The 27,087-nt window shown below is 43.7% G+C and overlaps 1 protein-coding gene across 2 annotated transcripts in view; it reads right to left on the reverse strand.

The window, feature by feature from the left end:
- Nucleotides 1–19,565: 19,565 nt before the first annotated feature.
- LOC310802324 (GRAM domain-containing protein 4-like) overlaps nucleotides 19,566–27,087 on the reverse strand; it is a 51,911-nt gene continuing 44,389 nt past the window's right edge. For both annotated transcript variants that reach the window (XM_083666615.1, XM_083666616.1), the window contains 6 exons: nucleotides 25,858–26,012; nucleotides 21,358–21,505; nucleotides 21,023–21,116; nucleotides 20,772–20,862; nucleotides 20,541–20,609; nucleotides 19,566–20,193 (listed from right to left, as the gene is read on the reverse strand). In XM_083666615.1, the coding sequence (XP_083522741.1) occupies nucleotides 20,086–20,193; nucleotides 20,541–20,609; nucleotides 20,772–20,862; nucleotides 21,023–21,116; nucleotides 21,358–21,505; nucleotides 25,858–26,012 (665 nt within the window). In that variant the 3' untranslated portion in view covers nucleotides 19,566–20,085. The remainder of the gene's footprint in view (nucleotides 20,194–20,540; nucleotides 20,610–20,771; nucleotides 20,863–21,022; nucleotides 21,117–21,357; nucleotides 21,506–25,857; nucleotides 26,013–27,087) is intronic.

A 27,087-nucleotide genomic window follows, 5' to 3' on the forward strand; every position in this document is an offset into this window, starting at 1 on the left:
TGACGCCCTTAATCAGGGGTGCACTTATCGCTTTCTTGATGAAAAATAGTTATATAGTGATGTCGGTGGTTGGCAAGGCATGTATAAGGAGGGCGGCCACCCATATAATGACAACTAACATGGTGCTCGAACGAATGGAGACAGGGGATGACTTTTCTAACCTGGATCCCTTTCCCGGGTTTAACTTATTTGATGAGGAGGATATGAGAACCTCCGTCCAGTGAAATATGATATTTAGGCTGAAGTGTTGTTAACATTCAAGGAATTAAATGTTAAAAGGAGGGATTGTTATGGAAAATACATTCATAGAACTATTTTCAGGTTATACACTTTCATATGATTGATACAACTTGTGTAACTACTGTGATGACATTTTCTCTTGCCACTTCTCTAAAGTTCTATAGCCATTGTTCTGAGAAGCACTGTATGATTTACCATATGAACAGCGGTGATCTCTGAGGGAGTGGTAGGAGAGAGCAATAGTGGGGGGACAGGCGCATCCTGTCGATAGGTGTGAAATGTTGAACGGCGATTAATCAATAAGAAAGTCTCCCCATTGTTCATTCTCTCCCGCCCTTTCTCACGTAAGCACAGGCCCATCAGCCGATAGCCTTGGCGGCGCCTGTATTATGTTTAAACTGTATAAAAGACGAACCTGATCATTGTCTCTTTAGACTTGTGCTGAACGAACCCCGGTTCTACGCTGGGCTGCTGTTACGCTCTTGTCTCTTGTTTGCAAGCAATAAATACCGGACTCAGATATTGTGGCTACTCAGGACTTGTTTCTTGATTCTTACCTCCGAAGAGCTAAAGTACAGAGTGGTAAATCCTAGACTTCCACCACATGAGCATTCTTCAGTCATCCACTGTAGAAGTCTTCTTTCGCCTACCAGCCCGTTTGCGATTGCTGAGCTCACCAGTGCTTTCTTTCTTTTATAATGATGTTACAAACTGTTGATTTTGGTAAGTCTAAGGTTTTGGCTATGGTTCTGATAGATTTTTCTGATATTTCATTATCATAATGGCTTCCTTGACTTTCATTGACAGAGGCAAATACAAAGCCTAGAGTCAAAACTCACTCCCTGATCCTGCTTTACCTTAAACTTCAGTATTTCATTTTTTACATACAATTTAATTTGAACATACCCTCAGATGTATTGAAATTATTTGACTGATATTACTTCAGAGCTCAGAAGTCAAATGGGTCAGCATCTTAAAGACCCTCATCACCCCAGCAACAAACTGTTTCAGCTGCTCCCGTCTGGCAGACGCTACCGCAGCATCCGGTCTCACACCACCAGACTCAGGGACAGTTTCATCCCACAGGCAATAAGACTGTTGAACTGCCACTTTATAACATGCCACTTTATAAAATGCCACTTTATACCAGTCGACATCTGGATAAAAACGTCTGTTTACATTTCACTTTTTACATTTTACATTTACATTTACATTTATTTAGTTTTGTATTTAGGTAACTATTGTTATTGTTGTTGTTTCTTTTTCTTTTTATTATTTACACTTCTTATTGCACTGTTGGAGGAGCCCAAGACTTAAGAATTTCATTGCCAGCGACTGCTCTGTAATTGTTGTGCATATGACAATAAAACCATCTTGAATCTTGAATCTTGAATCTTGAATCATCTGTGAGGTCACAGGGGTCATGACCTGGATGTGGTTGAGCCTGACAACAGGAGACTCAGTGAACAACCGGCATGTGAGTGTCTCATGTATATAATTAGAATTGAACACTGGAAACAATCACATGAAATATTATAAGAATTCTATTTCGATGGTCTCATGTCCTTTAAGGAACTGACATCAAAGTTAATGTACGGCAGTATCATAGTGCATGTTGTTATGGTCTTCACCTTCAGCTTGATCCCCTCTCCAAGACAGAGACCAAGATGCAAACTGAGATTCAGGTGGGAGCACATTCCTGTTTCATACTTTTATACTAACCTCTTATTGTCTTTTAAGCAATGGTTTGGTTTCTAGTCTGGTGAGCATTGATTTACTATAGATACACAACTACCTGTGTTTTAAAGATATTAGAGGAGTTCCACTCTCTTTCCTCCCTCTGTAGATCATGGGCGGGAGAATCCAGCAGTGGATATCGTACCGCTTGGAGGAGACCTCCCAATATCGCTATTCGGATGACGTCAAGGTAAACGCTATTGTTCTGAGCTCTGATTGGCTAGTGTTTCATTGTTGTGTAGTGGATGGTGGTATCGGATTGGTAGATACTGTGTTTTTTGCAGCTGCGGGACGTCTACCGAGAATACAGCGGGCTGATGATGAACTCCTGCAGGGTGTCTCCCCGGAATTCAGTTCCCTGTACAGGAGCCCCGGTCCAACCCTCTGATAACAGGTGTGGATCCTCAGCCTGCAGGGTCTTACCCTGTCAGCTGCTGACTGGTCCTATGTAGGTTGGTGTCGATTAGACTCACTCCGCTGTTAACAGTCTACGTCCCATAGTTCCTCCCACATCTTCCTCTACCCACCTCAGTTGCACTGAAAAATCACCCCAAATAAAACCGTACACAGAAGTGGGTAATCTCTATGGTTAACGACTGCTCTAATCTTATATGAGTGCCAGTTGGTGTGGTTGCGGATAAAAAGGTTTATCGGTAAGGATAATTTACCCAAAGGAGGTAATAAGGGGCCAGGTATAAAACCCTTCAAATCCTATGATGAAATATGCACAGTAGTCTATAATATTTTATGTCACCAGGAGGAGGTAAAAAGGCTTATGATGGATGAAATTACTAAAAATAAGAATTACAAATTTAAGAATTAAAATTGACAAAACTGTTCCTTTAAATGCAAGTTAGATTCTTTCATGATGGCTTAAAGCATTGCAGCATAGCTGAGTTATCATACAAATGGGTTATAGGCAGAGTGATTAAAATGTTAACATGATAACATTTAAAACGATAAAAATTAGAAAATAACAAAACCTATCAGTCTGTCCCTATTCTGCCTGTGAAATTTAGAGAAGTCCCAGTTTCACTTGTTCCGAGCGAAGTCGGTTCCTCTTTCCGCCACGGCCGTGGAAAGGAGCCGTTGTTGTACGAAGAAAGGTCCGCCAAGGTCCTCCGCTGTACTCGAGTGGCGAGTCCGTCAGTCAGAATTCAATCAGAGTGTGAGCTCCGGTCACGGAGAACTGCTTGGGTGCTAGAGTATGAAAGCTCCAGTTTCCACTCCGGGGTAAAGTTTCCAACACGCTCCGTCCTGCTCCGGTCCTCCAGGTTTTGACGCTCCTCAGCGGGGAATGACCGTTGTACTGCTCCGGGGAGCTCTTTTTATACTCTTGCTAAAAGTCCTCCAATGCGACTTCCTTTTTGGCTAACACTTCTTATGTGGCTTCCTGTTTGTCTAACACCAGAGTGCAGGTGCTTTATGTGTTTGTGCCTGAATATTTGTGTTAAACATAGTGTGTGTGTTATTCATGCTTGTATTTATGTGTTAGACACAGTGTCTGTGTTTGTAAGGTCATATGAAGTGCTTTTAGGGAAGTTCTTTTTAGGAAGTGTCTCTGTCCCTCAACTCTCAGTGTCACAAGACATATAATAATACATTTGATAATAATACATTATGGGCACAAGGGTACTTTTTGTTGTGTCTGCTAAACATTCTTATCACACTCATGCTTGATTATGGACACAAGGGTACTTTTTGTTGGGGATTTCCGCAACCTGACCCACTTCATCCCGCAGGTCTTACACTATTAACCCTTCTTATGCCGTGATAAAACTATGTATCATCAAAATTAACATTAGTACATATGGTAGCATAGTTCAGTAATCATCCCTGAGTAAGATTACACAATCCAACATTCGTACATATGGTTGCCTACTTCAGTAATCATCCCTGAGTAAGATTACACAATCAAACAGTTCTATATTTCTATATTCTTAGTACCTTCCGCTGTCATCACAATGAGGCCCAAGCAGATATGTTGACCCAGGGTCATACACTTGCATTCTAATTGACCAAGATGGCGGCGCGCATGCATCGCGACGCTCAGTGTCTCTCCAGAGTTTGCGAACTAGTAGTTATTTGCTTGTTTATCTTAAGTATTCTCACTAAAAACAGTTTAGCGTACATATCGTACAGCCGACAAGAACTTCTGGACATCGGTTCCGGCACTTCAGTCATCTTTATCGACGATATACCCGAGATTAGCAAAACAGCGGGTCCAGCTAACTCCGCTACACCGACCGGAAGAGGCCCCAGACCGGCTCGGAAACGAAAACACAGGCGAGGGAGCCGAGGTGGGCTGAGAGCTAGGCTAAAGCTAACCCCACACCGACTCTCATTACCTAGCCTTTTCCTTGCAAATGTTCGTTCCCTGGCAAACAAGATGGATGAACTGCGGCTGCGGATCACCACCCACAAATGGATTATGGACTGTAATATCATGGTTTTCACTGAAACCTGGCTCAACAGCGAGGTTCCCGACAACGCTATCGAGCTAGCAGGGCGCTGCGTTCTCCGAGCAGACAGAACAGCAGGCGACTCCGGTAAGACCAGAGGCGGAGGTTTGTGCATTTATGTTAACAAGACGTGGTGCACGGACACTACCATCACCGAGAGTCACTGCTCAGCTAACCTGGAGTTTCTCATGGTTAAGTGTAGACCTTTCTATCTGCCCAGAGAGTTCACGTCTACTGTTATCACGGCAGCCTATATCCCCCCGGATGCTAATGCTAAGATTGCTATGAAAGAACTGTATGCTGCCATTAGCAAACAACAGACTCTGCATTCCGAGGCAGCCTTCATTGTCGCGGGTGACTTCAATCACTCCAACTTAAAGACTGTACTGCCCAAATTCCACCGTAATGTCTCTTGCCCCACCAGAGGAGACAGGACATTGGACCAAGTATACACCAGCATGGCTGATGCGTACAAAGCCGTTCCCCTCCCCCACCTAGGTCAATCAGACCACCTTTCATTGTTCCTACTGCCCAAGTACTCAGCACTCATCAAACGAGTGAAACCTACAGTGAGGACAGTCAAGGTCTGGCCAGAGGGAGCTGACTCAGCGCTCCAGCAGCGTTTTGGAAACACTGACTGGGGTGTGTTTGCCACTCAGGCCACCCATGACTCCCACACGGACATTAATTCATATGCCTCATCTGTTTTGGACTACATCAATTCCAACATCAGCAGTGTCACCACACTCAAGCGGATCACCACTTTCCCTAATCAGAAGCCATGGATGAACAGTGAGGTCCGACTCCTGCTGAAGGCACGTGACATTGCCTTCAGATCAGGGGATGCTCGGGCCTATAGCTCATCCAGGGCTAATCTGCAGAGGGGCATCAAAAAGGCCAAGCACAACCACAAGCGGAGGATAGAGGATCACTTCAGAAACAACTCTGACCCCCGACGCATGTGGCAGGGCATCCAGGCCATCACTGACTACAAACCATCTAACACCTCACCCCTCTCCGTTGACGCCTCCCTCCCTGATGAGCTGAACCACTTCTACGGCCGCTTTGACAGGGACAACAAGGAGGTGGCCATCAAGGCTGTGCTCCCTGCGGATCACCAGCCCCTCACTCTATCCCCCACCGACGTGTGTGCGGCACTGAGCAGGACTAACGCACGCAAGGCTGCTGGTCCTGATGGGATCCCCGGACGCGTCCTCAGGGCCTGCGCTGTGCAGCTGACTAAGGTTTGGACTGACATATTCAACCTGTCCCTAGCCCAAGCAGCTGTCCCCGCGTGCTTCAAAACCACCTCCATCGTGCCGGTGCCAAAACACTCCACTGCAACGAGCTTAAATGACTTCCGACCAGTGGCACTCACGCCCATCATCATGAAGTGCTTCGAGAGGCTGGTCTTAGCTCAACTCAAGACCTGCCTACCACCCACACTGGACCCCTTTCAATTCGCCTACCGGCAGAACAGGAGTACAGAGGATGCCATTTCAACGGCACTTCACTCCGCCCTGTCCCACCTCGACAAGACTAACTCTTATGTGAGAATGCTGTTTATTGACTTCAGCTCAGCATTCAACACCATCATCCCCTCCAAACTGATCTCCAAACTCAGGCAACTGGGCATCAACCCCTCCCTCTGCAACTGGATTCTAGACTTCCTGACCAACAGGCCGCAGTCTGTTAGGCTTCACAACCACACCTCCTCAACCCTCACCCTGAACACCGGCGTTCCACAAGGCTGTGTGCTGAGCCCCCTCCTTTACTCCCTCTTCACCTACGACTGCACACCTGTACATGGCTCAAACACCATTGTTAAGTTTGCAGACGACACAACGGTGATCGGTCTCATCAGCAACAACGATGAGTCGGACTACAGGGAGGAGGTCCAGCACCTAACAGTGTGGTGCAACGACAATAACCTGGCTCTCAACACCAAGAAGACCAAAGAACTCATTGTGGACTTCAGGAAGTCTAAAGCTGGCGCACACACCCCCATCCTCATCAACGGGACTGAGGTGGAGCGAGTCACCAGCTTCAAGTTTCTGGGTGTCCACATCTCTGAGGACCTCTCCTGGACCCTCAACACCTCCACCCTGATAAAGAAGGCTCACCAGCGTCTCTTCTTCCTGAGGAGACTAAAGAAGGTCCATCTGTCTCCTCAGATCCTGGTGAACTTCTACCGCTGCACCATCGAGAGTATACTTACCAACTGTGTCACAGTATGGTATGGCAACTGCTCGGCATCGGACCGGAAAGCACTGCAGAGGGTGGTGAAAACTGCCCAACGCATCACCGGTTCCTCACTCCCCTCCATCGAGGCTGTCCAGGGCAAACGATGCTTGCGTAAGGCACGCAGCATCGTCAAGGACATCTCTCACCCCAACCATAGACTTTTCACCCCACTCCCCTCCGGGAGGCGCTACAGGTCTCTCCGCACCCGAACCAGTAGGTTCAGAGGCAGCTTCTTCCCTGCGGCTGTCACCCTGCTGAACACGAACACTACACCTACCTGACAACCTACTACCCCCGCAACCCCCCCCCCCCCCCCCCCACCCGGACAATTGCACTATTGCACTATTACTCCCCTCCCCTGCTCTTACTCTTACTCATTACCACTGCTCTTCTGTACATACCTGTCCATACTGTTCATACTGTTCATAATGCACATATCCTATATTTTCTTTAATACTACTGCACATACTGTACATACTTGTTTATACTGTTTATACGGCATTCCATATTTATATTTATTCTGCATCTACCTCATGTTACTGTTAATACATATATACTGCTAGACTGCATTACCTATACAGCTCATATGCTGCTACACTGCTCATACTGTAACTATTTATTCTGCTATAATGCTACTGCTACTCACATACTGCTATACTGCACTGCTATATATACTGCTTATACTATACTATATTATACTGCACTACTACTGATCATATATTGCACTACCTGTAAATACTGTTCATTGCACTTTCTGCTATTTTGCACTTCTGGTTAGACGCTAACTGCATTTCGTTGTCTCTGTACTTGTACTCTGCACAATGACAATAAAGTTGAATCTAATCTAATCTAATCTAATCTAATTCCTCTTATTTAGTTATGCAGTTACACATATTCGAACCAACTTATCATTTATAAGCAGTAATGCAGTTTACACCCATTTTAATCAACTTATCATTCATAAGCAGTTATGCAGTTGCACCTATTTGAGGGATAGATCAAAGATAAAATGTGTTTCAGGAACATCCGCAGCCGCGGTGTCCCTCGTCAGGTTGGGCCCCCAGCTGCTAAGCTTTTTCTCTTTCTCGCAGTGTCGTGGTGATTCACCAAGGTTGCTCTCAAACCTCGGGCCAATCCTGCCGTGCTTAACTGGGTAACGATGGGAATGGTGTTTAGGCCAGGGAAAGGCCATACTAGACTCGCCCTCGGTGACAGGGGAAGCATGTCACAACACATGGAGTGAGAGGACATCAGACTCAACCCCACTGCAACCCCGCTTTGGCTTTGGCCCTGGCCACCAATCAAATCCAGGTTGTTGTCCCATAAGTGGTCACTGATCATGTGATGTTGTCTCTCTCATTCTCAGGGCCCACCTGGAGACCAAGGGGGTCACCGACTTTTCAGTCAAGTTGGATGGCCTTCGCCTGGCTTTCAGTGTAAGTAAACAGCATTATGACTTGTGTATGTAATTGTCATTGTGTCAATCGCCTAATGTCTTCCTCTCCTCCATGCCCAAGCCCTGCAGTCCGATGCTGGCACCCGCAGCCAGATGACCTTGGCTGGGAGGACAGTCCTCGGAGGCCTGGTGGCCTGTTACGGGGTGAGAGGTAGTGTGGTGGACTCAAAAGCGGAGAGATACTCAGACCACAGCGCGAAGTGTATGAGAACGGATAACTTTAATAGTAACGGGTAGGGACAACGGGAACAAACAAACACTGAGTCAAAACGATAAAACAAAGGCGGAGAAACCAGCTCCGTAACAAAAGTACTCACTTAGAAAGTGGAATAATATAAACACAGGAACAGGCGATAATAGCTGGGCTACGAACAGACAGACGGGCACTATGCACAAACGGGGAGGACACGGAGAGAATCTCGGACGGGGACATGAGGGAACAGACAGGCTAAATAGCACCGGGGACAGAACACACAGGTGAAGCGGATGAGGGTGATCCCGGCAGATTGGGAGGCCCTGACCCGTGTGGCCGGAGGGGGGCGCCAGAGTCATCAGACAGAACCCTCAGGCGTGACAGTACCCCCCCCCAACGAACGGCACCAGCCGTTCCTTAGGTGCCCCGGGATGCAGGCGGTGGAAGTCCGTAATCAGGGCAGGGTCCAGAATACTCCACCGGGGCACCCAAGTCCGCTCCTCCGGGCCATACCCCTCCCAATCCACCAGGTACTGTAGCCCCCTCCCCCCCCTCCTACACCCCAGAATCCTGTCCACGGTGTAGGCCGGTCGTCCCTCGATGAGACGAGGTGGGGGGGCAGGGGAGGTGGGTGGCAGTGGGTGGGAGACGGGGGCAGGGCGGGGAACGGGAGCCGGGCGGGGAGCGGGAGCCGGGCAGGGAGCGGGAGCCGGGCGGGGAGCGGGAGCCAGGGAACCGGATGGACAGGGGTGGACGGTCGCTCCCACCCCCAGAACAACCCGCCCGGTGGCCCAGTTGATCCGGGGGTTGCTGGAAGCCAGCCAGGGATGACCCAGGACGAGGGGGCAGTCAGGAGAGTCAACGATAAAGAACTGGGCCTCCTCCCAGGGGGACCCCTCGACCTGGAGGCGCACGGGGACAGTGCGCCGGGTGATGAGGCCAGCTCCCAGGGGCCGACCGTCCAGAGCCCGGACCGGGATGGCCTCTGTTAGCTGGGTGAGGGGGACATCCCATCCAGCCGCCAGGCTCGCGTCCATCAAATTCCGCGCTGCTCCAGAGTCCACCAGGGCGAGGACCCTCTGTCGGCCGGAGCCCCACTGCACTGTGCTCCGGAGAAAGGTGCGGGGGTCTCCAGGCATGGAGGGTGGATCCCGTCCCGCTAGCACCCACCCAGATACTAGCGGGACCCTGCGTTTTCCCGCCTTCTCTGGGCAGGCAGCGCAGCGGTGACCCGACCGGCCACAGTACAGGCAGCGCCCCTCGATCAGGCGGCGCTGTCTGTCCGCCTTGGAGAGGTGCGCTGCCCCCAACTGCATTGGCTCCTCCTGAGGGTCCTCCTCCGGAGGACGGGGAAAGGGGTCTGGGTAGGGAGGCTCAGGGGGAGGCGCGCCGCGTGTCAACCGTCGCTCCCTTCGTCTGGTGGTGGTAAGCGGGGCTCCCATGCTGGGATCTGGGGATCTGGAGCAGGCGGTGGCGGTGCGGGTGCAGCGGTGGCTTTCTGAACCTCCGTCAGGGAGCGGACCATGATGGTGAGCTGGTGGAGGCTCTCGGCCACCTGCTGCATCCCTAGCTCATGCTGAGCTAACACTTCGCGCTGTGCTGCGGCTTCCTCCCGCAGCCTGAGTATCTCCGCTGGGTCCATATTGGTCCGAGATTCTGTTACGGGGTGAGAGGTAGTGTGGTGGACCCAAAAGCAGAGAGATACTCAGACCACAGCGCGAAGTGTATGAGAACGGATAACTTTAATAGTAACGGGTAGGGACAACGGGAACAAACAAACACTGAGTCAAAACGATAAAACAAAGGCGGAGAAACCAGCTCCGTAACAAAAGTACTCACTTAGAAAGTGGAATAATATAAACACAGGAACAGGCGATAATAGCTGGGCTACGAACAGACAGACGGGCACTATGCACAAACGGGGAGGACACGGAGAGAATCTCGGACGGGGACATGAGGGAACAGACAGGCTAAATAGCACCGGGGACAGAACACACAGGTGAAGCGGATGAGGGTGATCCCGGCAGATTGGGAGGCCCTGACCCGTGTGGCCGGAGGGGGGCGCCAGAGTCACCAGACAGAACCCTCAGGCGTGACAGTGTCCCTGCATGGACGGGTAACTAACTTAACCATTTGCCAGTGTTTTAATTACTTGATATAATTTACCATTGTATGTACTGACATTGTTATTTACCCTCTGTTGTTATGGTTGTTGTTGTTGTGATTGTTCTCTGTGGTTGTTGTTGCTGTTGTGGTTGTTTTGTGGTTGTTGTTGTTGTGGTTGTGTCAGGACCTGGCTGGTTTCCAAGCAGCCTATGATGACCTGGTGGCCATGGTGACTGACCCTGAGCGCAGGGAGGCAGTGGCTAGAGAACTGGCCACCATGGGGGTAAGTACATCCAGATAGATACTCTACACTGTACTACAATGTTTATTGTTACTTTATGACTTCAAGGGGTTTATTAGGGTTAACTTACTAATTGATGTCTCTTTCTTTCTATTGTTTGGGTAAGGTCTACCACCTCAATGTGATTGACGTGGTATATGAGTACATCATCGTGGGACAGCTTATTGAGGACAACGCCCCACTTGAAATTGTGAGTGAATTCATACAAATGAGACGACATGCTGATGTAGGTATTGATTGTACAGTGGGTTAACTGTAGATATTTCAATAGGGAGTATTTCTATCCACATGGAAATGGAGATGAAGTGGACATTGAGTTGTCTATTGTTGAAAAGGCTAATGGTTGTCTGTTGTTGTTGTTGTTGTTGTTGTTTTACTCCTAAGGAGCAAGGTGGCGTGCTTGAGGCAAAGTCCTGAACTTTCTTCTTCTTGACGCCACCTCACAGGATGACGCACAGCATTGTAAGACGCATCTGCAGATACACACGGCACTTCCTCTTCCTGCTACTCTCTCACCTCACTTGCTGTCCCTGTAGGCAGTGGAGACGTAATGGTGCCTGTGTGTTTTGTGTTCTCAGGGCCAGCTGATGCTTTTAATAGAAGAGATGTTTGGATGGAATGTGAGGTTGTTCTCCAACCAGGACTGCCTCACCAGTCAAGTTAACAACACTGTAAGACTACTAACCCAGAAGCTGGTTGGTGACATGGAGGCAACCTCTGGCGTCTTCCCTGGCACTGGCTCCACATCTAGCTCCACCCCTCACCATGTCCCTGTCCCTGCCCCTGACCATGGCCTCACTCCTGGCCCGAGCACTGTCCCTGACCATGGCCTGGCCTCTGGCCCTAGCATCGTCCCTGACCATAGCCCCCTCCCTGGCCCTAGCACCATCCCTGGTCCTAGCACCGTCCCCCAGGCTGACACAACCTTCTTGGATGATGTCCTGGACGAGGTGTGTCATAGCCCTGGCCCCGCCTCTGATGCGGACTCCGCCTCGGGCAGTTGCTCCTCCGATAATCTGGTAAACATTTCTAGACTCCTCTCCTCTCTGTCACTTTGTTGACGATGATGTTGTATTGTTTAGTATTAAGTCCCCAATTGAAGATGCAGTCATTGTTAATACATTATGTGCCTGTGTAACCGAATCTTGAGGCAGAGGACATGAATGTGCATTTGTGTTTTGTGTTCTCAGGCGAGGCTGAATGCCTTACTGGATGAGTTTCTAAGCAGCAGAGGCCCTTCCCGCGGTCCCCGCCCCTGTTCTCAGCGCAAGCTGAATCCCTCTCGGGGTGGGCTCTTAAGCAGACCTTGCCCCATCTCAGGCCCCGTCTCTACATCTGGCCCTGGCCCCCGTCCCTGTTCTCAGGCCAAGCCGAATCGCCCGCCCGTGCATCTGGCTCTGGCCCGGTCCCTGGCACCCAACCCTGTACTCAGGCCAAGACGAAGGGCCCCGCCCCTGTATCTGGCCCTGGCCCCCCACCGCTGTTCTCAGGCCAAGTCGATGGACCCCACCCCTGGCCCAGACTCCGCCCCTGGCAGTGGTTCCAAGGCCCAGGACCAGCTAAATTTATTTGCGGACTTGGAGATGATGTTCGCCATGTCCGTCACACCAGGGATGTCAGCCAAGCAGGAGAACTAACCCAGAGGCTTATTGATGTCCTGGAAGAGAACACCTCTCCTCTCTACACCTCCTCTTCTAGCATATACAAAATATTAAAACATTTAAATTTACACATTAAATTCAACAAAAAAAACTGATCAGCTGGTTAATTTAGGCATAGAATAGGCATAAGCTACATACACTAAGTAAAGCAGAGGTTTAGATTAAAATAAGCAACATGTTGCTTTAGAGCTTAAAGATAAGTAATACGATGTGGAAGATAAGATAATGTGATATACTGGTGAAGATTAAACATGTAGTAATGGAAGGTCAACATGTTCCTCTTCATATCACACAGATACAGGTAAGTGGTATGTCAAATACTGGTCATCATACACTATTGCAGGTAAGTAGGTTCCCTCTGAGACATGTTACATGTGTTATTGCAAATGGATTCACATGGTTTCCATCCAGTATTTCAGTAATGCAGGTGTTGGTTGTATTAGTATACTCATTTGTTTGCTCTTCTCTTGTCTAATCCCACCTTCCCTCTCTCTTTGACTTGCAGGTGGCAGTTAATTAAATATTCTTTGAAGGTTTTAGTTTGAATTATTGAATGGGATGTGAATGTTCTGATATTGAGGTCGTCTGTCTGCCTGCATCACCTTCTGTATTTATTTAGTTTCCCCACTAGAGGGAGGTGTTGCTACAACCTGTAGCTTAAAGGAGGCCTTCATTTCTAACAAAATCTGCCATGTTTGGAGAGGAAGTAGGAAATGTGAAGTATGAGTTTAAAACATTATGATAAATGAATACATTATTATGAAAAATGATGATAAACTCTCTTTGATAAAGCTGAGCTAGTGCCATACAATGGATTGATTTGTTTAAAACAATAATAACAGGCAGTAACTTATGAATAAAAAAGCATTTGCAAACAAATAATACAGGTTGTTGAAACCTAATATACTCAAATTTAATAAAAGCAAATTGTATTTCATAGTTCACGTGGTGATGGGGGTATAGCTCAGTGGTAGAGCATTTGGTTCAAATCCTGGTGCCCCCTTTAATTGGAAAGTCTCAATGTGTTTGGTTTCGCTCAAGACTCTTTCAGATACTGATTAGCACAGACACGTTGTTACGACCCCCGACCCCCCCAGATACTACGTTTAGGGATATAAAAGGGGGGGAGAAACGTAACATACTTTATCTGTATATGTAAAATAAGACAGATTTATTAGTAATACATACAACAAACAACCAGACAGCACGGGGGAAACATAGAGAGGGAACTAAGGGGAGGACGCCAGACGGCGCCAAATAAATGAAAACAAAAATAACCCCAAAGCTAATATTCTAGTCCTATCTGTTCTAACTACGAAAAGTCTGCTATCTAACTAACTAAGTCTTGCCCGCCTACCCTAGACCCAAAATACAAGAGGTGGCGCCCGCCTGGGGAAACTAACCTAATTTATATAACAAAATCAACCTGCGTGATGGAGGTGTAAGCGCATGGGCGTCTTACCTGCCTAACTCGCCCTCCCCTGGGGCTAACTACAGGTGTGGCAGCGGACACAATGGTAGGACAGACACTAACAAGAACAGTAGAATACGATGATACCAAATGACAGAGAAAACCGCTAACCGATGCTACCACACCCCTCCCTTCCTGAAGAGTGCGCGGGAGTTTTAAACAGAGACGGGCGAGTGACGGACGAAACAATGATTGACAGGGGGATGAACCAATACCTGGGAGAGAGACAGAGGGAAAAACAAACAGACAAACGACACCACACGCACACAAAGGTGGGGACGTAACATACGTTCCCAGAAAAGCATATCGTATTTCATAATTGACATGTCATTGGGGGTATAGCTCAGTGGTAGAGCATTTGACTGCAGATCAAGAGGTCCCAGGTTCAAATCCTGGTGCCCCCTTTAACTGGAATGAACTAGTTCTGATTCTAGGCTTTGTATTTGCCTTTGGAGTCTGCTATTGGTATCTGTCAACATGAGAACCAAACGTCAATGAAATGAGACGTCAATGAAAGTCAAGGAAGCCATTATGATACTGAAATATCAGAAAAATCAATCAGAAACATAGCCAAAGTCTTATACTTCAGTCAGAAAATCAAGAGTTTGGAACATCATCATCATTTATTTATTTATTTTAAAGCACTGGTGAGCTCAGCAGTTGCAAAAGGTCTAGTAGACTAAAAAAGACTTCTACAGTGGATGACTGAAAAATGCTCATCATGATTAAGAAAAAAAACAACAAAGAACTGACCCACAGATCAGGAACATTCTCCAGGAGGAGAGTATCTACCATCCGCAGAATACGTCACCAACCGAACTACAGAGGCTTCACTGCAAGGTGCAAACCCACTAGTTATCATCAAAAAGGTCAGATTACAGTTAGCTAAAAAGTACCTTAAAAAAAGGTGTTACGGACAGATAAGATACTATCATGTACCAGAGTGATTGCAAGAGGAAAGTTTGGAGAAAAGGGGCCATACATCATAACGTTCTTGATTGGCAAAGTCAATCTTCAGATTTATATCCAATTGAACATGCATTTAATTTCTTAGTGATAATATTTTAGGCAAAAAGACCTCAAAACAAACAACAACTGAAAATGGCTGCAGTACAGGCCTGGCAGAGCATCACCAGAGAAGACACCCAGCGTCTGGTTGGGTCAATGGGTCGCAGACTTCAGGCAGTTCTTGCATGCAAGGATTGTCGAACAAATACTAAACAAGAGTATTCTATTTGGACATTATATGATTTTTTTCCAATCATTTTGGAGCCCTGAAATATGGGAGTAATAATGAGAGTATGTTTAAAACATGTTCTTTCTAAATGGTGAACCCAATCTGAAAACCCTCTCCATTGAATTAAAGCTGAGAATCTCTACTTTGACCCTATAATAATTGTTTGATTAAAAATTCAAAATGCTTCCTCTTTCCAATACTTATGGAGGGCACTGTATGTCTGAGATTGTTTAAAGTAATTAATTGTGACATATACTGTAGTGAAACAGATTCAGGTTCCATTTCTTTGTAAGTTTAAAACTCTTCCTGGACAGGGGAAAGAGTGGAAAATGTGTATGAGAGAATTCTAACACACATTTTCAACATGCAGGTAGCAATGTGTATCATCACTGAAATAGTCGTGTTTTGTATTCTTCTAGGAAGACTCTCTAAACATCAACAACATGTTCTTTATTCACCTCAGATACCGAAGTCCTGCAAAGAAAGATGACATGAATAATAAATGGGCACCACAACAAAACAAGGCAAAAACAACAACCATCATTACTTTAAGTGTGTTTACTTAAATAAAATTTTTACATCACATCATCCAATAGACATCATTCTCTTTAAAAACTTTACAGGGATTTGCACATTTACATAATTTCAAATATAAAATATATTTTTTGTCAGTGGACAATGCATATTATGAAGAGGAATTCACAACTATATCAGGTGTTTCAGACAATACCGTTCTTAAGCAGTGACATACAACAGTATAGTTTTGTTCAGTAGGCAAGCCTCAAACAACCTTTGGACTGCAGACATATATTAGGACACTAGATAGATGCAGTAATGTCAATCCCTTCCATTGATGACTCTCCTTAACTGATCTCACAAGTCTAGATAGGTGTAGTTTAAGAAACATAGCAGGCATTAGACATTGCCAATATTGCCATATTGCTGACACCTAAGCAGACAGCAATAAATATCATTGTTCAGATAATGATGAGTCAAGCAACGTTTTAATGAAACATTACACAAACAAATTAGTTTTGACTTGTCAGACTTGTTCCCTCAATTTTCCACAACTTGCATATGCTCCCAGCATAGTCTGGAAGCCCGTTGTCTTTCAAGTCCAAAAGACAGATTGGGAGGGACATGCATGTGCAGGAAATCCGCCTATCGTTATTTGTCTTCTGAATCTGGTTGTACCTTATCGTCAGCAACTCTTCCAGACATAAAATTAGTCGCTAACTTGTAGAGGCTTGCCGATGTTAGCTGTCTGCACTAGCTATAGAGATTTATATAGATCTATAGAGAGCGCAATTTTCCACCTTCATTCTGAGCTCCACCTACCCAAACTCTAAGAGTCTAAAGAGAGGATGAATAAAAGACGAAGTCTTGAAACAAAAGATTGAGATCGGACATGATCTAACATAATTTAAACAAATACTTGACCAGACAAAGTCTGCAGAGATGTCATGGGATCAGTACTCCATAACGAGTAATCAGACCAGTCTTCATGCCCTTATATTCTTACAAGGAATCCAAAAGGCTTAAAACAGTGGAGTTAATACCCAAACCTCTGTAAATGTTACAGTCTTAGGCAGAAACAACATGACATGCGACATCATAAAATAAGATGGCATTTGGCAAAAAAAGACCATCACACAATCAGTACATTCTGTGCTTCTTATTTACAGTGCCCTCAGAAAGTATTCAGACCCCTTCACTTTTTCCACTTCACCATTTTCACTTTTTAATTAGTAAATTTATTAAAATTGAAATACCTCATGTACATACGTATTCAGACCCTTTGATATGACACTCTTAAAATTAGCTAAAATGCAAAAATGTCATCAACAAATCACTCAATAAGTTGAATTGAGTCCATCTTAATGCAAGGATAATAGTTCATGTAATTTTGGAATTAATATCTTTGTTTTATAGGGTCTCTGATTTGCATCGGAATCAATGGCACACTGTGTGGATTAGGATGTCACTACCAACTCAGCAAATTTCATAATTTTGTCTTGATCCTGACAAACTCCCCAGTCCCTGCCGGTGACAAACATACCCATAACTTGATGCAACTACCACTATTCTTCTTATTCATGAGAGATGGTTTGGAAACTGCATTGCATGTGCTGGAGTTGCACCAGCACATGCAATGCTTTGCAGTAAAACTAAATAAACACATTTCCAGCCACTTTCTTTGCTGTGTCACTTGAATTTGTTGTTGCAAACACAATTATGGATATGAGGTAGATTATTTTCCATTAAGGGATTATTTTTGGCCATTTGGTTATAGACCAATTTTGTGGAGTGACTGAGATGATGTTGTCCCATCAACTGTGCTTTTTCCTCTCCACCATTCAACTTTGTAGATTTTTGTAAGGCTGAGCAGTTTTGTTCCTCTCCATTTGTTCAGTTTGTAATGACAACCTGATCCACACAGTGTGTAATTGATTCCTATGCAAATAAGAGACTCTATAAAAAATAAAGATATTAATCCCAAAATTACATTAACTATTATTCCTTGCATTAAGATGGACTCAATTCAATTTATTGATGATTTGGTTGATGACATTTTTGCATTTTAGCCCATTTTAAGAGTGTCATAGCAAAGGGTCTGAATACTTATGTACGAGGTATTTCTGTATTTCAATTTTAATTAATTTATTAATTAATTTCTAAAAACCTGTTTTTGCTTTGTCATTCTGGGGTATTGTGTGTGGATTGATGGCAAATTCCTTTAATTTAATCCATTTTAAATTGAGTCTATAACACAACAAAATGTGGAAAAAGTGGAGGGGTCTGAATACTTTCCGAAGGCACTGTATATATCGAATCTGCCTTGAGCGGCTTATAGAGTGAAAGAACAGAGTACATTGGTATAGGCTAAAGGCATCAGAAAGCAATGTCCAGTCAGCTAGACTCACTTATTTTTACTCAAAATGCTATTCATTAATTGTCAATACCAAAAGAAAAGGCTCTTACACAAAGTGTGAGAGAGAATGAGAGAAGGCATTGTTGGGAGTGGTTGAGTGAGGCAGTGTGTGGGCCAAGGCTCCTGCTCTTTGGAGTTACAGTAGCATTTTGGGTATTGCTTTACATGCAGTCTGTCTCATAAAACACTCAATACATTTATAGACACCAATAGAAACAGTTCATAACAGTTACACAGAATGTTAATGATAGGACAATGTAGAATGCCACACGTTACGAATGACTTACACTATTGTACAATATAAATACAATGAAAAAGGTTCAATGTATACATTTTGTTATGTTTAGTTCATGAGATGCTTATGGATGCATTAACTCTTTTTTTGAGACAGGGTAGATGAAAATTAATACCTAATCTTTGCTAAGACACAAATGTGAGTGAAGAATATTTGACAAACATTTGAGGCAAAGACCAACAAACCTACTTTACTTGTCAACTTAACTATTGTACCATCTGTAAGTTGTGGGAGAACAGTTTGGCAATGAGTCCAATTGTATCTGTACCATTTAGGAAGAAAAAAGTCCAGCTTTTATTCAGAATAGTGATGATGGCAACCAACCTCATAATTTTAATATTGATTTAGTTATTCTGTGCCTCTCAGCATTTTGAAGACTTTATACAGTTGATGTGCTTTGAGCGCCATATTTGATTGTGATTATACTTTTTAATTGTAAAACATTGGCATATTGGAAACATATTTGTAAGCAAAACAACATTTTGGTGATCATTCTTCCCATATTCAATACCAAATTCAATGTCAAGCTTTCGTACTCACTATAAACAATTTACTGCACCATCATGACCTATGTCATGCGGACCTATTAAATATCTATCCGCTGCAGTGGATTCTTCTGAGAATATAGCAATGTAGTGATGTGCTCATATCCATATTTAAATGAGGATACTAAACCCATAATTGACTGATGCAGTTACTACTGTACAGTATGTGTGTTTCAGTTGCCTGGTCACTACTGGTCTCACACTATATTAACTTCATGTTTGCAGTGTTGACAGATGTGTTTATTTTAGATTTGCTCAACTAAATCAGTTGGGTTTACTTTTGGCATAATTCTCAAAGCACCTTTTGTTAGCTGGGGCACAGGCAGGCTGGAGGTATTTCTAATTGTGCACACTGAGGAAACATTTATTTCTAAAGAAACAAAAAAAGGCTTGGTTTCTGGTATACTTTTACTGACATTTATGCTCTTTACTATCTCCAAGAGCACTTGCTATAAACAAAATGTACGATCTGTACAAAGCCCCCAATGATATCTCATTGATCCAAATCCTATCAAAGGCTAAAGCGGAGAACTTAAGTCAAGGAACAAAGATACTCACTTATGTGGAGTTACAGGTGGTTCTGACAGGCAGGGAGATCCAGCCTCCATACCATGACAGTGTTGAAGACACAATTATAGAAGACCCCCCCCCCCCCCCCCCCACCCACACACACACACACACACACACACACACACCTCACATGGTTATTAGCAGCACACATTCCTACATGTGCGTACATGTAGGACACAGGTGTGCACACACACTTACAAACACAGTGACGTCAACAATGAAAGAGGAGTTGAAAGCCTCTTACCCCAGTCCAGACAATACAAACATTTAAACAAATGAGACAATGGTGTGTAGGGTTGTCACTAACACAGACACAACAGCCTCAACCCAACCAATGTGAAACAGGAGGTCACAAGGCTGGGCAGGTCTAGGAGTCCTTCCTCCCTCACGAATGGTTATCGACCCGAGGTGGAGTTGTCAGAGAGAGGACAAAAAGGCTTCATATTGATGAACTAGGCCTCAGATAATGATACAAGTGGATATCATCTTCACATTCTAACCTATGTACTAGGCAGGTAGCGATGGTCGCTCTCTTTGTGTACTAGTTTTTCATGTTAGTCTGATGAAGCCACTGGCAAAGGCGGTCATCTAGGTGCACTAGAGGAGTCACTGGTGAAGGCAGCAGTCTTGGGGCGCTAGGTTTCAGGGCTGGTGCCTGTGGTCATGGTCACAATCTTCATGTACTGTGTGATGATGGCCTCAAAGGCCTCGTCCCTGTGAATCATGGCACCGAACACCAAAGGCTGAGAGGGGAGAGTAAAGGGAGATAGAGAGAGAAGTGGTGAGGTGGTGGAGGGGGGAGAGAAAGGGAGAGAGAGTGAAGTGGTGAGGTGGTGGAGGGGGGAGAGAAAGGGAGACAGAGAGGGAGGTGGTGAGGTGATGGAGGGGCGAAAGAAAGATTGAGAGAGTAGGGGAGGGAATGAGAGAAGGAGTGTCAATCAATCTGTCAGATTTCACTTTAATGAAATGATGCAGCCTGTCTTGTCACATCAAACTGTTAATACCATATTTAACAAACAAACTTCCATATACAGTACATAGGCCTAGAGATAAAATGGTCTGAAATAGACTGTTTGTCTAGAATTCTTACTTTCTGGGTGGATGGCGTTGCTATGGAGATTCCCATTCCAGAACCAGGCAACACTGACAAAACTTTGTACTGTAGCAAAAAAAAAAAGAAAAGAAATCACCCTGAAACCAGCTCTCATCTGAACTTTTCAAGGTGTCACCTCTGTGGCACTTACATTTTCAGTTATCAATTTAAAACTACATATACATAAGGGGAAAAATGTGAGGTAAACATTTAAGATGTATTACTCACCTTTTGAATGTCAGTGATGTCAATGAGTTTAATGACTTTATTCTTCTTAGAGGAGTTCGACCTGGAGCTTGAGCTCTCAAAGCATAGGTAACTGTGAATGCAAGGAAATTAATTACATACAGTAAGTGCTGAAAATCATAACTTGCTTGTTGTTTTAAATCCATGTCAGCAATGTATATATTCAAGTTTGTATTCAAACGTGGGTAAACACAGATACAATTCTTGCAGGGCATTGGCTGCGGTCAGCTTACCTTTCCGTAACGAAAAGCACACCATTACGGATATAGTCGGTAGGCATCTTCCTATCCCTGTTGATCAAGCAACATCGCCACCCGTTCTCACACACTGCCAAAGAAAAGATTGAACACAAACATATGGTCTGAAACACTGCCTGCAAATACTTTTTTTTACCACAGCATCACTGGCATTCCTACACACACAAACATAATCAACAAATACAATAAGACATTTTTCAGACTCATTCAAAGCATTGAATTGGGGTAAAAATAGAGGGGCATCAGAGTTTTACAGTCAAACCAGACAAAATTGTTACTCCAGAGATTCATCCATGCTGTTCTCAACTGACCAGCTAGGGGGCGCTCATCCTCAGACAGGTTGAACACCTCGTGGAAAGCCCCCTTCTTAGTACTGTAGAGCCGCCCACTCTCTTCCTCTCGATTGATATTACAAGGTAAACCTGTTGCTAGGCTGCCACGAGCAATTGCTGGCTGGATCTGAAGAGAAATAAAGTGACAGAGACGAGAGAAAGAGTTCAGCATTGGAAAGACCAAAACAGCTTTGTGTGTTATTGCAGCCTTTCACAAACCAGTGGCTTGACTGTGACATCAGCCTCACTCATTGCGTCTCAAAACCATATATAGGCGAGCAGTTGTTTTGGTAAGCAGTGGACATTGGCTGGGGAAGCTTTAAGGTGGAACGGCCTTGCCTACGGGCATCTGCATGGCAGCCTGTATTGCAAGGTTTGGGGTCTCATGCAAAGCATGAAACGTTGGACTCATACATGATCAGCTTAACCTCAGTCTCTGGTTATTTAATCTTGTCAATGGTCATCTGAATCTAATCCTCATAATCAGAGTTAAAGAATGAATGAACAAATAGGGAAAAACTGACAAAAAACATTCCCCCATTTTAAACATGATGAGACCTTTAACCAATTCCAATATAACTAGACCATCTTTTATTATAGCAGTATTCCAGCATAAAATCTAGGCAAAAATATGAAGTATCAGGACAGTAGCACACAATACTATCTCAGCATAACAGTAAATTCCAATTCCAAGGAATAGACATGTACATACAGTATCTATCTCTTACCAAAAAGAACACTTGAGGAGTTCCATAACGCCTGTGTTACTTGACTTAAGTCACAACATTTGTATCATTGAAATTGTTGTTTGACACCTGATGTTATGAAAGACATTGCTCCAATGCAACTGCACTACTGAACTAACTACAGATTCTATTGAAAAACTACTATTTCAAAAGTACTTCTGGGCAGTTCTAGCTTCCAGTCACTCCCACAACACACACAAACACACACATACAGTATACTCAGATAATGTCTAGGGTTCAATCTGATTGTGTATATGAAATGACAAAACATTTTAATGGAGCTCTGTACTGAGTTTGGTCGTGGTTACACATGCAACATCAAAACAGTGCATTGGGAAATGCACACATTTAAATACTAGGGCACATTTTGATCCTTCACAGAGACACTCACAGTTGTCACTATTGTGCACACGCACGCACACACACACACACATACACACAGCTGGTGGTGGTGGCACACAGGCACTGTCAAACCAAAGTGCACACTAGGTAGCCCTACCTTTTCATACCCAGAGAGCTGAGAGAGAGAAACAACAAAATACTCATGTGACAGATACCAAAACAATTTCCCCACAGTCCCAGCAACTGTGAACGCCAATGTCAGGGATAAATTGCCCACACATACTGTAAATGAATATGAGTATGCAATCAGTGTGTATGTCCATGTTGTGATTAAACACAAAATACTAACAAACATGCATTTGCATTAAATAATAAATAAATAAAGATATTGGGAAATATTGGGAAGAGGAAGCATTTTGTCTTCTTTTAGCTCTATACTCCAACAGTTTGGATTTGAAATCAAACAATTACTATGGGGTCTAAGTAGAGATTCTCAGCTTTAATTCAATGTTTTTTCTTTCAGATTAGTTTCACCATTTAGAAACATACTCCCAGTATTTCACGGCTCCAAAACTATTGGGAAAAATCATATGATGTCCAAATAAAGCACTCGTGTTCAGTATTTGGTCGGCAATCCTTCGCATGTAATTACTGCCTGAAGTCTACGACCCATTGACCCCACCGGATGCTGCGTATCTTCTCTGATGATGCTCTGCCAGGCCTTTACTGCATCTTCAATACGAAACATGAGTGCTTAATTTGAACATTATCTGTCCCATTACTTCTGGTTCCCTGAAATAGGGGGACGATGTATACAAAATTCTGCAATTTCTGAATGGTGAACCCAACATGAAAGCTTTTTTATTTCAAATCCAACCTTTTGGAGTATAGAGCCAAAAGAAGAAAACATGTTTCACTGTCTCATTACTTACGAAGGGCACTGTATGTACTATTTTCCACACAATATAGGGACATGGGAAGACAGTGGTATAATGAAGACAATTTCTGACAGAAAAAGGGAAAACAATGTACAAAACAACAGCCTGGACGTAGATCTGTATGTGCTTAGCCAACATCTCAAAAATGATTGGCAACCAGAACAGCTTGGCTGGTGCTAGATAACTTCACTAACAAGGGTTTCCAGCACACAACTTTACCCTGATCCCTGCAATAATGATGTATATTGGTCTGCTGTAATAATAACAATAATAATAATTACTTTGTTTGTATAGTGCTTCTATCACATATCCAGAGCACATCACAGGTCAAGCAAACATTGATAAAAACATGGAATATATAGGCACAGCACGGAACAAAAGCAACATACAAAGTCACACATTAAAAGCCTTCAAACTTACTGTACTTCAAACAACATGTACTAATCCTAAAACTGAAACTATTTCCAGCAACTTAATGCATGATAGCCTGCACAGTAACATGTTAGGACAAGATTTGCTCCAATCAGAACCTCATTGGAGGACAAAAGAGATGAGGGGGGTGTAGACTTTTTCAAACAGGTCTTCTGTTTTTAATTTTTAATAAATGATTAAACATTTTTAATTCATAACAGCTTTATAAAAACTGAGTATTGTGAGGCACGTCACCAGGTACCCTGCAGTTCATTATCATCTTTGCTGTATCCCTGGATAATAAAGTAGTTGAATTATGTCGATGACCTGGTATATGTATGTCTAATGAAGCAGGACTGTCCCTCTAGGTATTCCCTGAAAGAGGTCATCTTCTGAAGCTGAAGGTACTTACACTCAATGGCCAATATTGACTCACTTTGAAGTCTTGCCAAGTGTACCATGTTTAAAATGAATCTACCCACAGTAGAATCACACAGGATCTAATGAACAGTAATGAACTATGAATTCAAGAGTGACAGTTACTGATACATTAATTGTGGGCTCCACTAAATAGCTCCGGTATTGGGGCTTCCAAACATGGAGTGAAAGCCATGGCCAAGGCAGAACTCGCATACGCTTTAGCCTCTGTGGGTCCGATCACGGCAAAGTTGGGTTTGGCGGTGAACACTGGCACTGGGGTCAACAATGTAGGGGTTGAGATGAAGGTGCTGGTTACCGGTGTGAAGTTTGGGTCTTTCCTTGCTCCTTCCTTAGTGGCGTACTGTTTGCTATGCTAATGTTACACATTTGCTGAAATTACCTTTTACATTCATTACTCGGTCTGTGGACAATATTTGTAATAAATACTTTGTTTACCCTATTGATGAGTGTTGACTAACCTCATACTTGGTAAGAAAGCTAAATACCAGGCAATTCTAAAATATACTTTTAGACAATTATGATTTGTTTATGAGTGTGAGTTTATATTCATGAAAATACAGACAAATGACTGATCTCTCTAGGATGTTTTACAAGCCCAAGCCCTTGGAAATGTGTTAATGCTGTGGTGTCATATGAACAGAATTGATAGGATGAGGTCTCGTTGGTTTTCCTTGCAAACAGCTCTTAATTTAAATACTGTGGTTGGAAGTCGGGTATAAGGACAGAAGTTGAGGGACAGATTATTTCTCTTTGTGTTCTGGTCAGAGGTCCCAGCTGTTGTTTTGTGAGTACAGTAACAACTCAAGTGGTCTGTCTTTGTCTCTCTCTCTCTTTATATAATATACCATGAGGATAGAATGTAACATTTTTCTATGATGTATTTGCCTTGTAATAATTGTATTTGTAAGTTTACAGTACCTTATTTGATTAATTTAACATGATCATCCTTGCCCTAATAAACAATTATTTGCACAGTGTTAATTATATTACTTGTAGATTATTAATATTAAGATATGCTTTGCTATTAACAAAACATAGCCACATTTCCTCGCCAATCTTTTGTATTGTAACTGCCAACCAGGCCCTACACATTGAGATGGTACTTTAAAAGCATGGCTAAAGAATGAAGTACACTACATTAATTTGTGTCGCTCCTTGACAAGAGGTAATCGCATGACTTAGTTGCATAGAGTAGCGTGTGATGAGAAGAAAAATAACTGACAACCTTGGGCCAGATTTGAGTAAATGTTTTAACCAGGCAATAGCCTGGGGATGAGGTTAGCAATAGACTAATATTGTGCTGTACAAAATAGCAAATATGAGGAGCCAGACTGTATGACATGGCAACTAGTGTCATTGAAGTTGGCTAAAGCACACACAGATCTGGAGCCAGAATACAAAACAAAAACAAAGATGCAGTGTCACTCTCGCACCCACACACACAGAAGAATGTAAACAAAAATACACAAACACGTCACTCTTGCACACACATACTCTCTCTCAGACACTGACATTGTCTCTCTCACACACACAAACAATCACACATACACACACACACAAAATGTCTCCTCACTAACACACACACACACACACACACTCACCCGTCTGGACAGTGTGGCATTGCTACGCTCCTTTAGCTGGGGGTCGGTGGGCAGGCTGGTCCAGACTATGTGGGGTGTGTCATACTTGTCCCTAAGCTTGGGACAACTTTTAAAGATGAAGTCGATGATGAAGAACTTGATCCCTGCATACAGCCCTGGAGAGAGGGGATGAAGAGAGGGATGAGTGGGAGACAAAGTGCATCCCAAATCTCTACATGCTTTTCATGAAGCGTGCACTTACACACCCCAACATGGATTTAAGGGGAATGTAATGGTGTAAGAGATATGGTGGTAGCACAGTGCACAACTCAGGGAATAGGGTATATCATTGAGATTAATCAAGAATCCTAGGTTGGGGCCAGGGCATAAAATGTACTTTTTTGGTTTACAAGCCAAGGTGTCTTTGGTCACCAGCCACTCTGTTTTTTACCAGCCATTTTAACTAACATTAAAGCAAAAAGCACAAAAATGACTCCTGACCCAGTAGGCTTCGTGCATATACCTGTGTCAAAATACCGCTAAATATTGTCCCATGCATGTTATCTCTCACACACAGTTGTGTGTAAGTTGCTGTCACGTGTAGTTGAATTTTACTTTACTTACCCTTTAACCCTCTGAACCCCACAACCCGCCGGTGGGTTTGAAAGGCATGTTGTCTTTAAAAAAAATCGGCAAAATTACACCATTTATCATAGCCAGAAACTGTAAAAATATAAATTATCATCGGATTTTCAAATTTCCGACGGTCCTTGAACTAATGTGTGCTAATGTACGAATGTAATGTGCGCCGAACGCTTCCGTCAGGAAAAATAACCAAATCTAAGCTTAAAATAGTGATATTTCATCAAAATCAATTTATTCTATATGTCTCATTTAAAATGTCGCCAAAAATGTCGCACTTGGAAAAATGTTGTGTATATAGATTCCTTTTCCTTCTTTTTTCGATTTCTGAAAAATAAATTATCAAAGAAATTCAACTTACGTTTTTCCTTCTTTTATGATTTATGACATTCTAACTGAGTTATACTGCACAAAATACATGTTTTAGTTCTCTCCCTACTACTAGCCATGAGTGTGATGTTTCCATAGAGGTGCAGGACTTGCAGGTGCGGTGAAAAATGAGCCCACAGTGAGTAAAAATGTGACGGGAGCAAAAAAATGCCCAGAAACTGCTTTGGGTTCAGAGGGTTAACGCCTGATGTTGAATATAGGCAACAATGTCTTTAAACA

Source organism: Argentina silus (assembly GCF_951799395.1).
Source record: "Argentina silus genome assembly, chromosome: 3".
Lineage (NCBI taxonomy): Eukaryota > Metazoa > Chordata > Actinopteri > Argentiniformes > Argentinidae > Argentina > Argentina silus.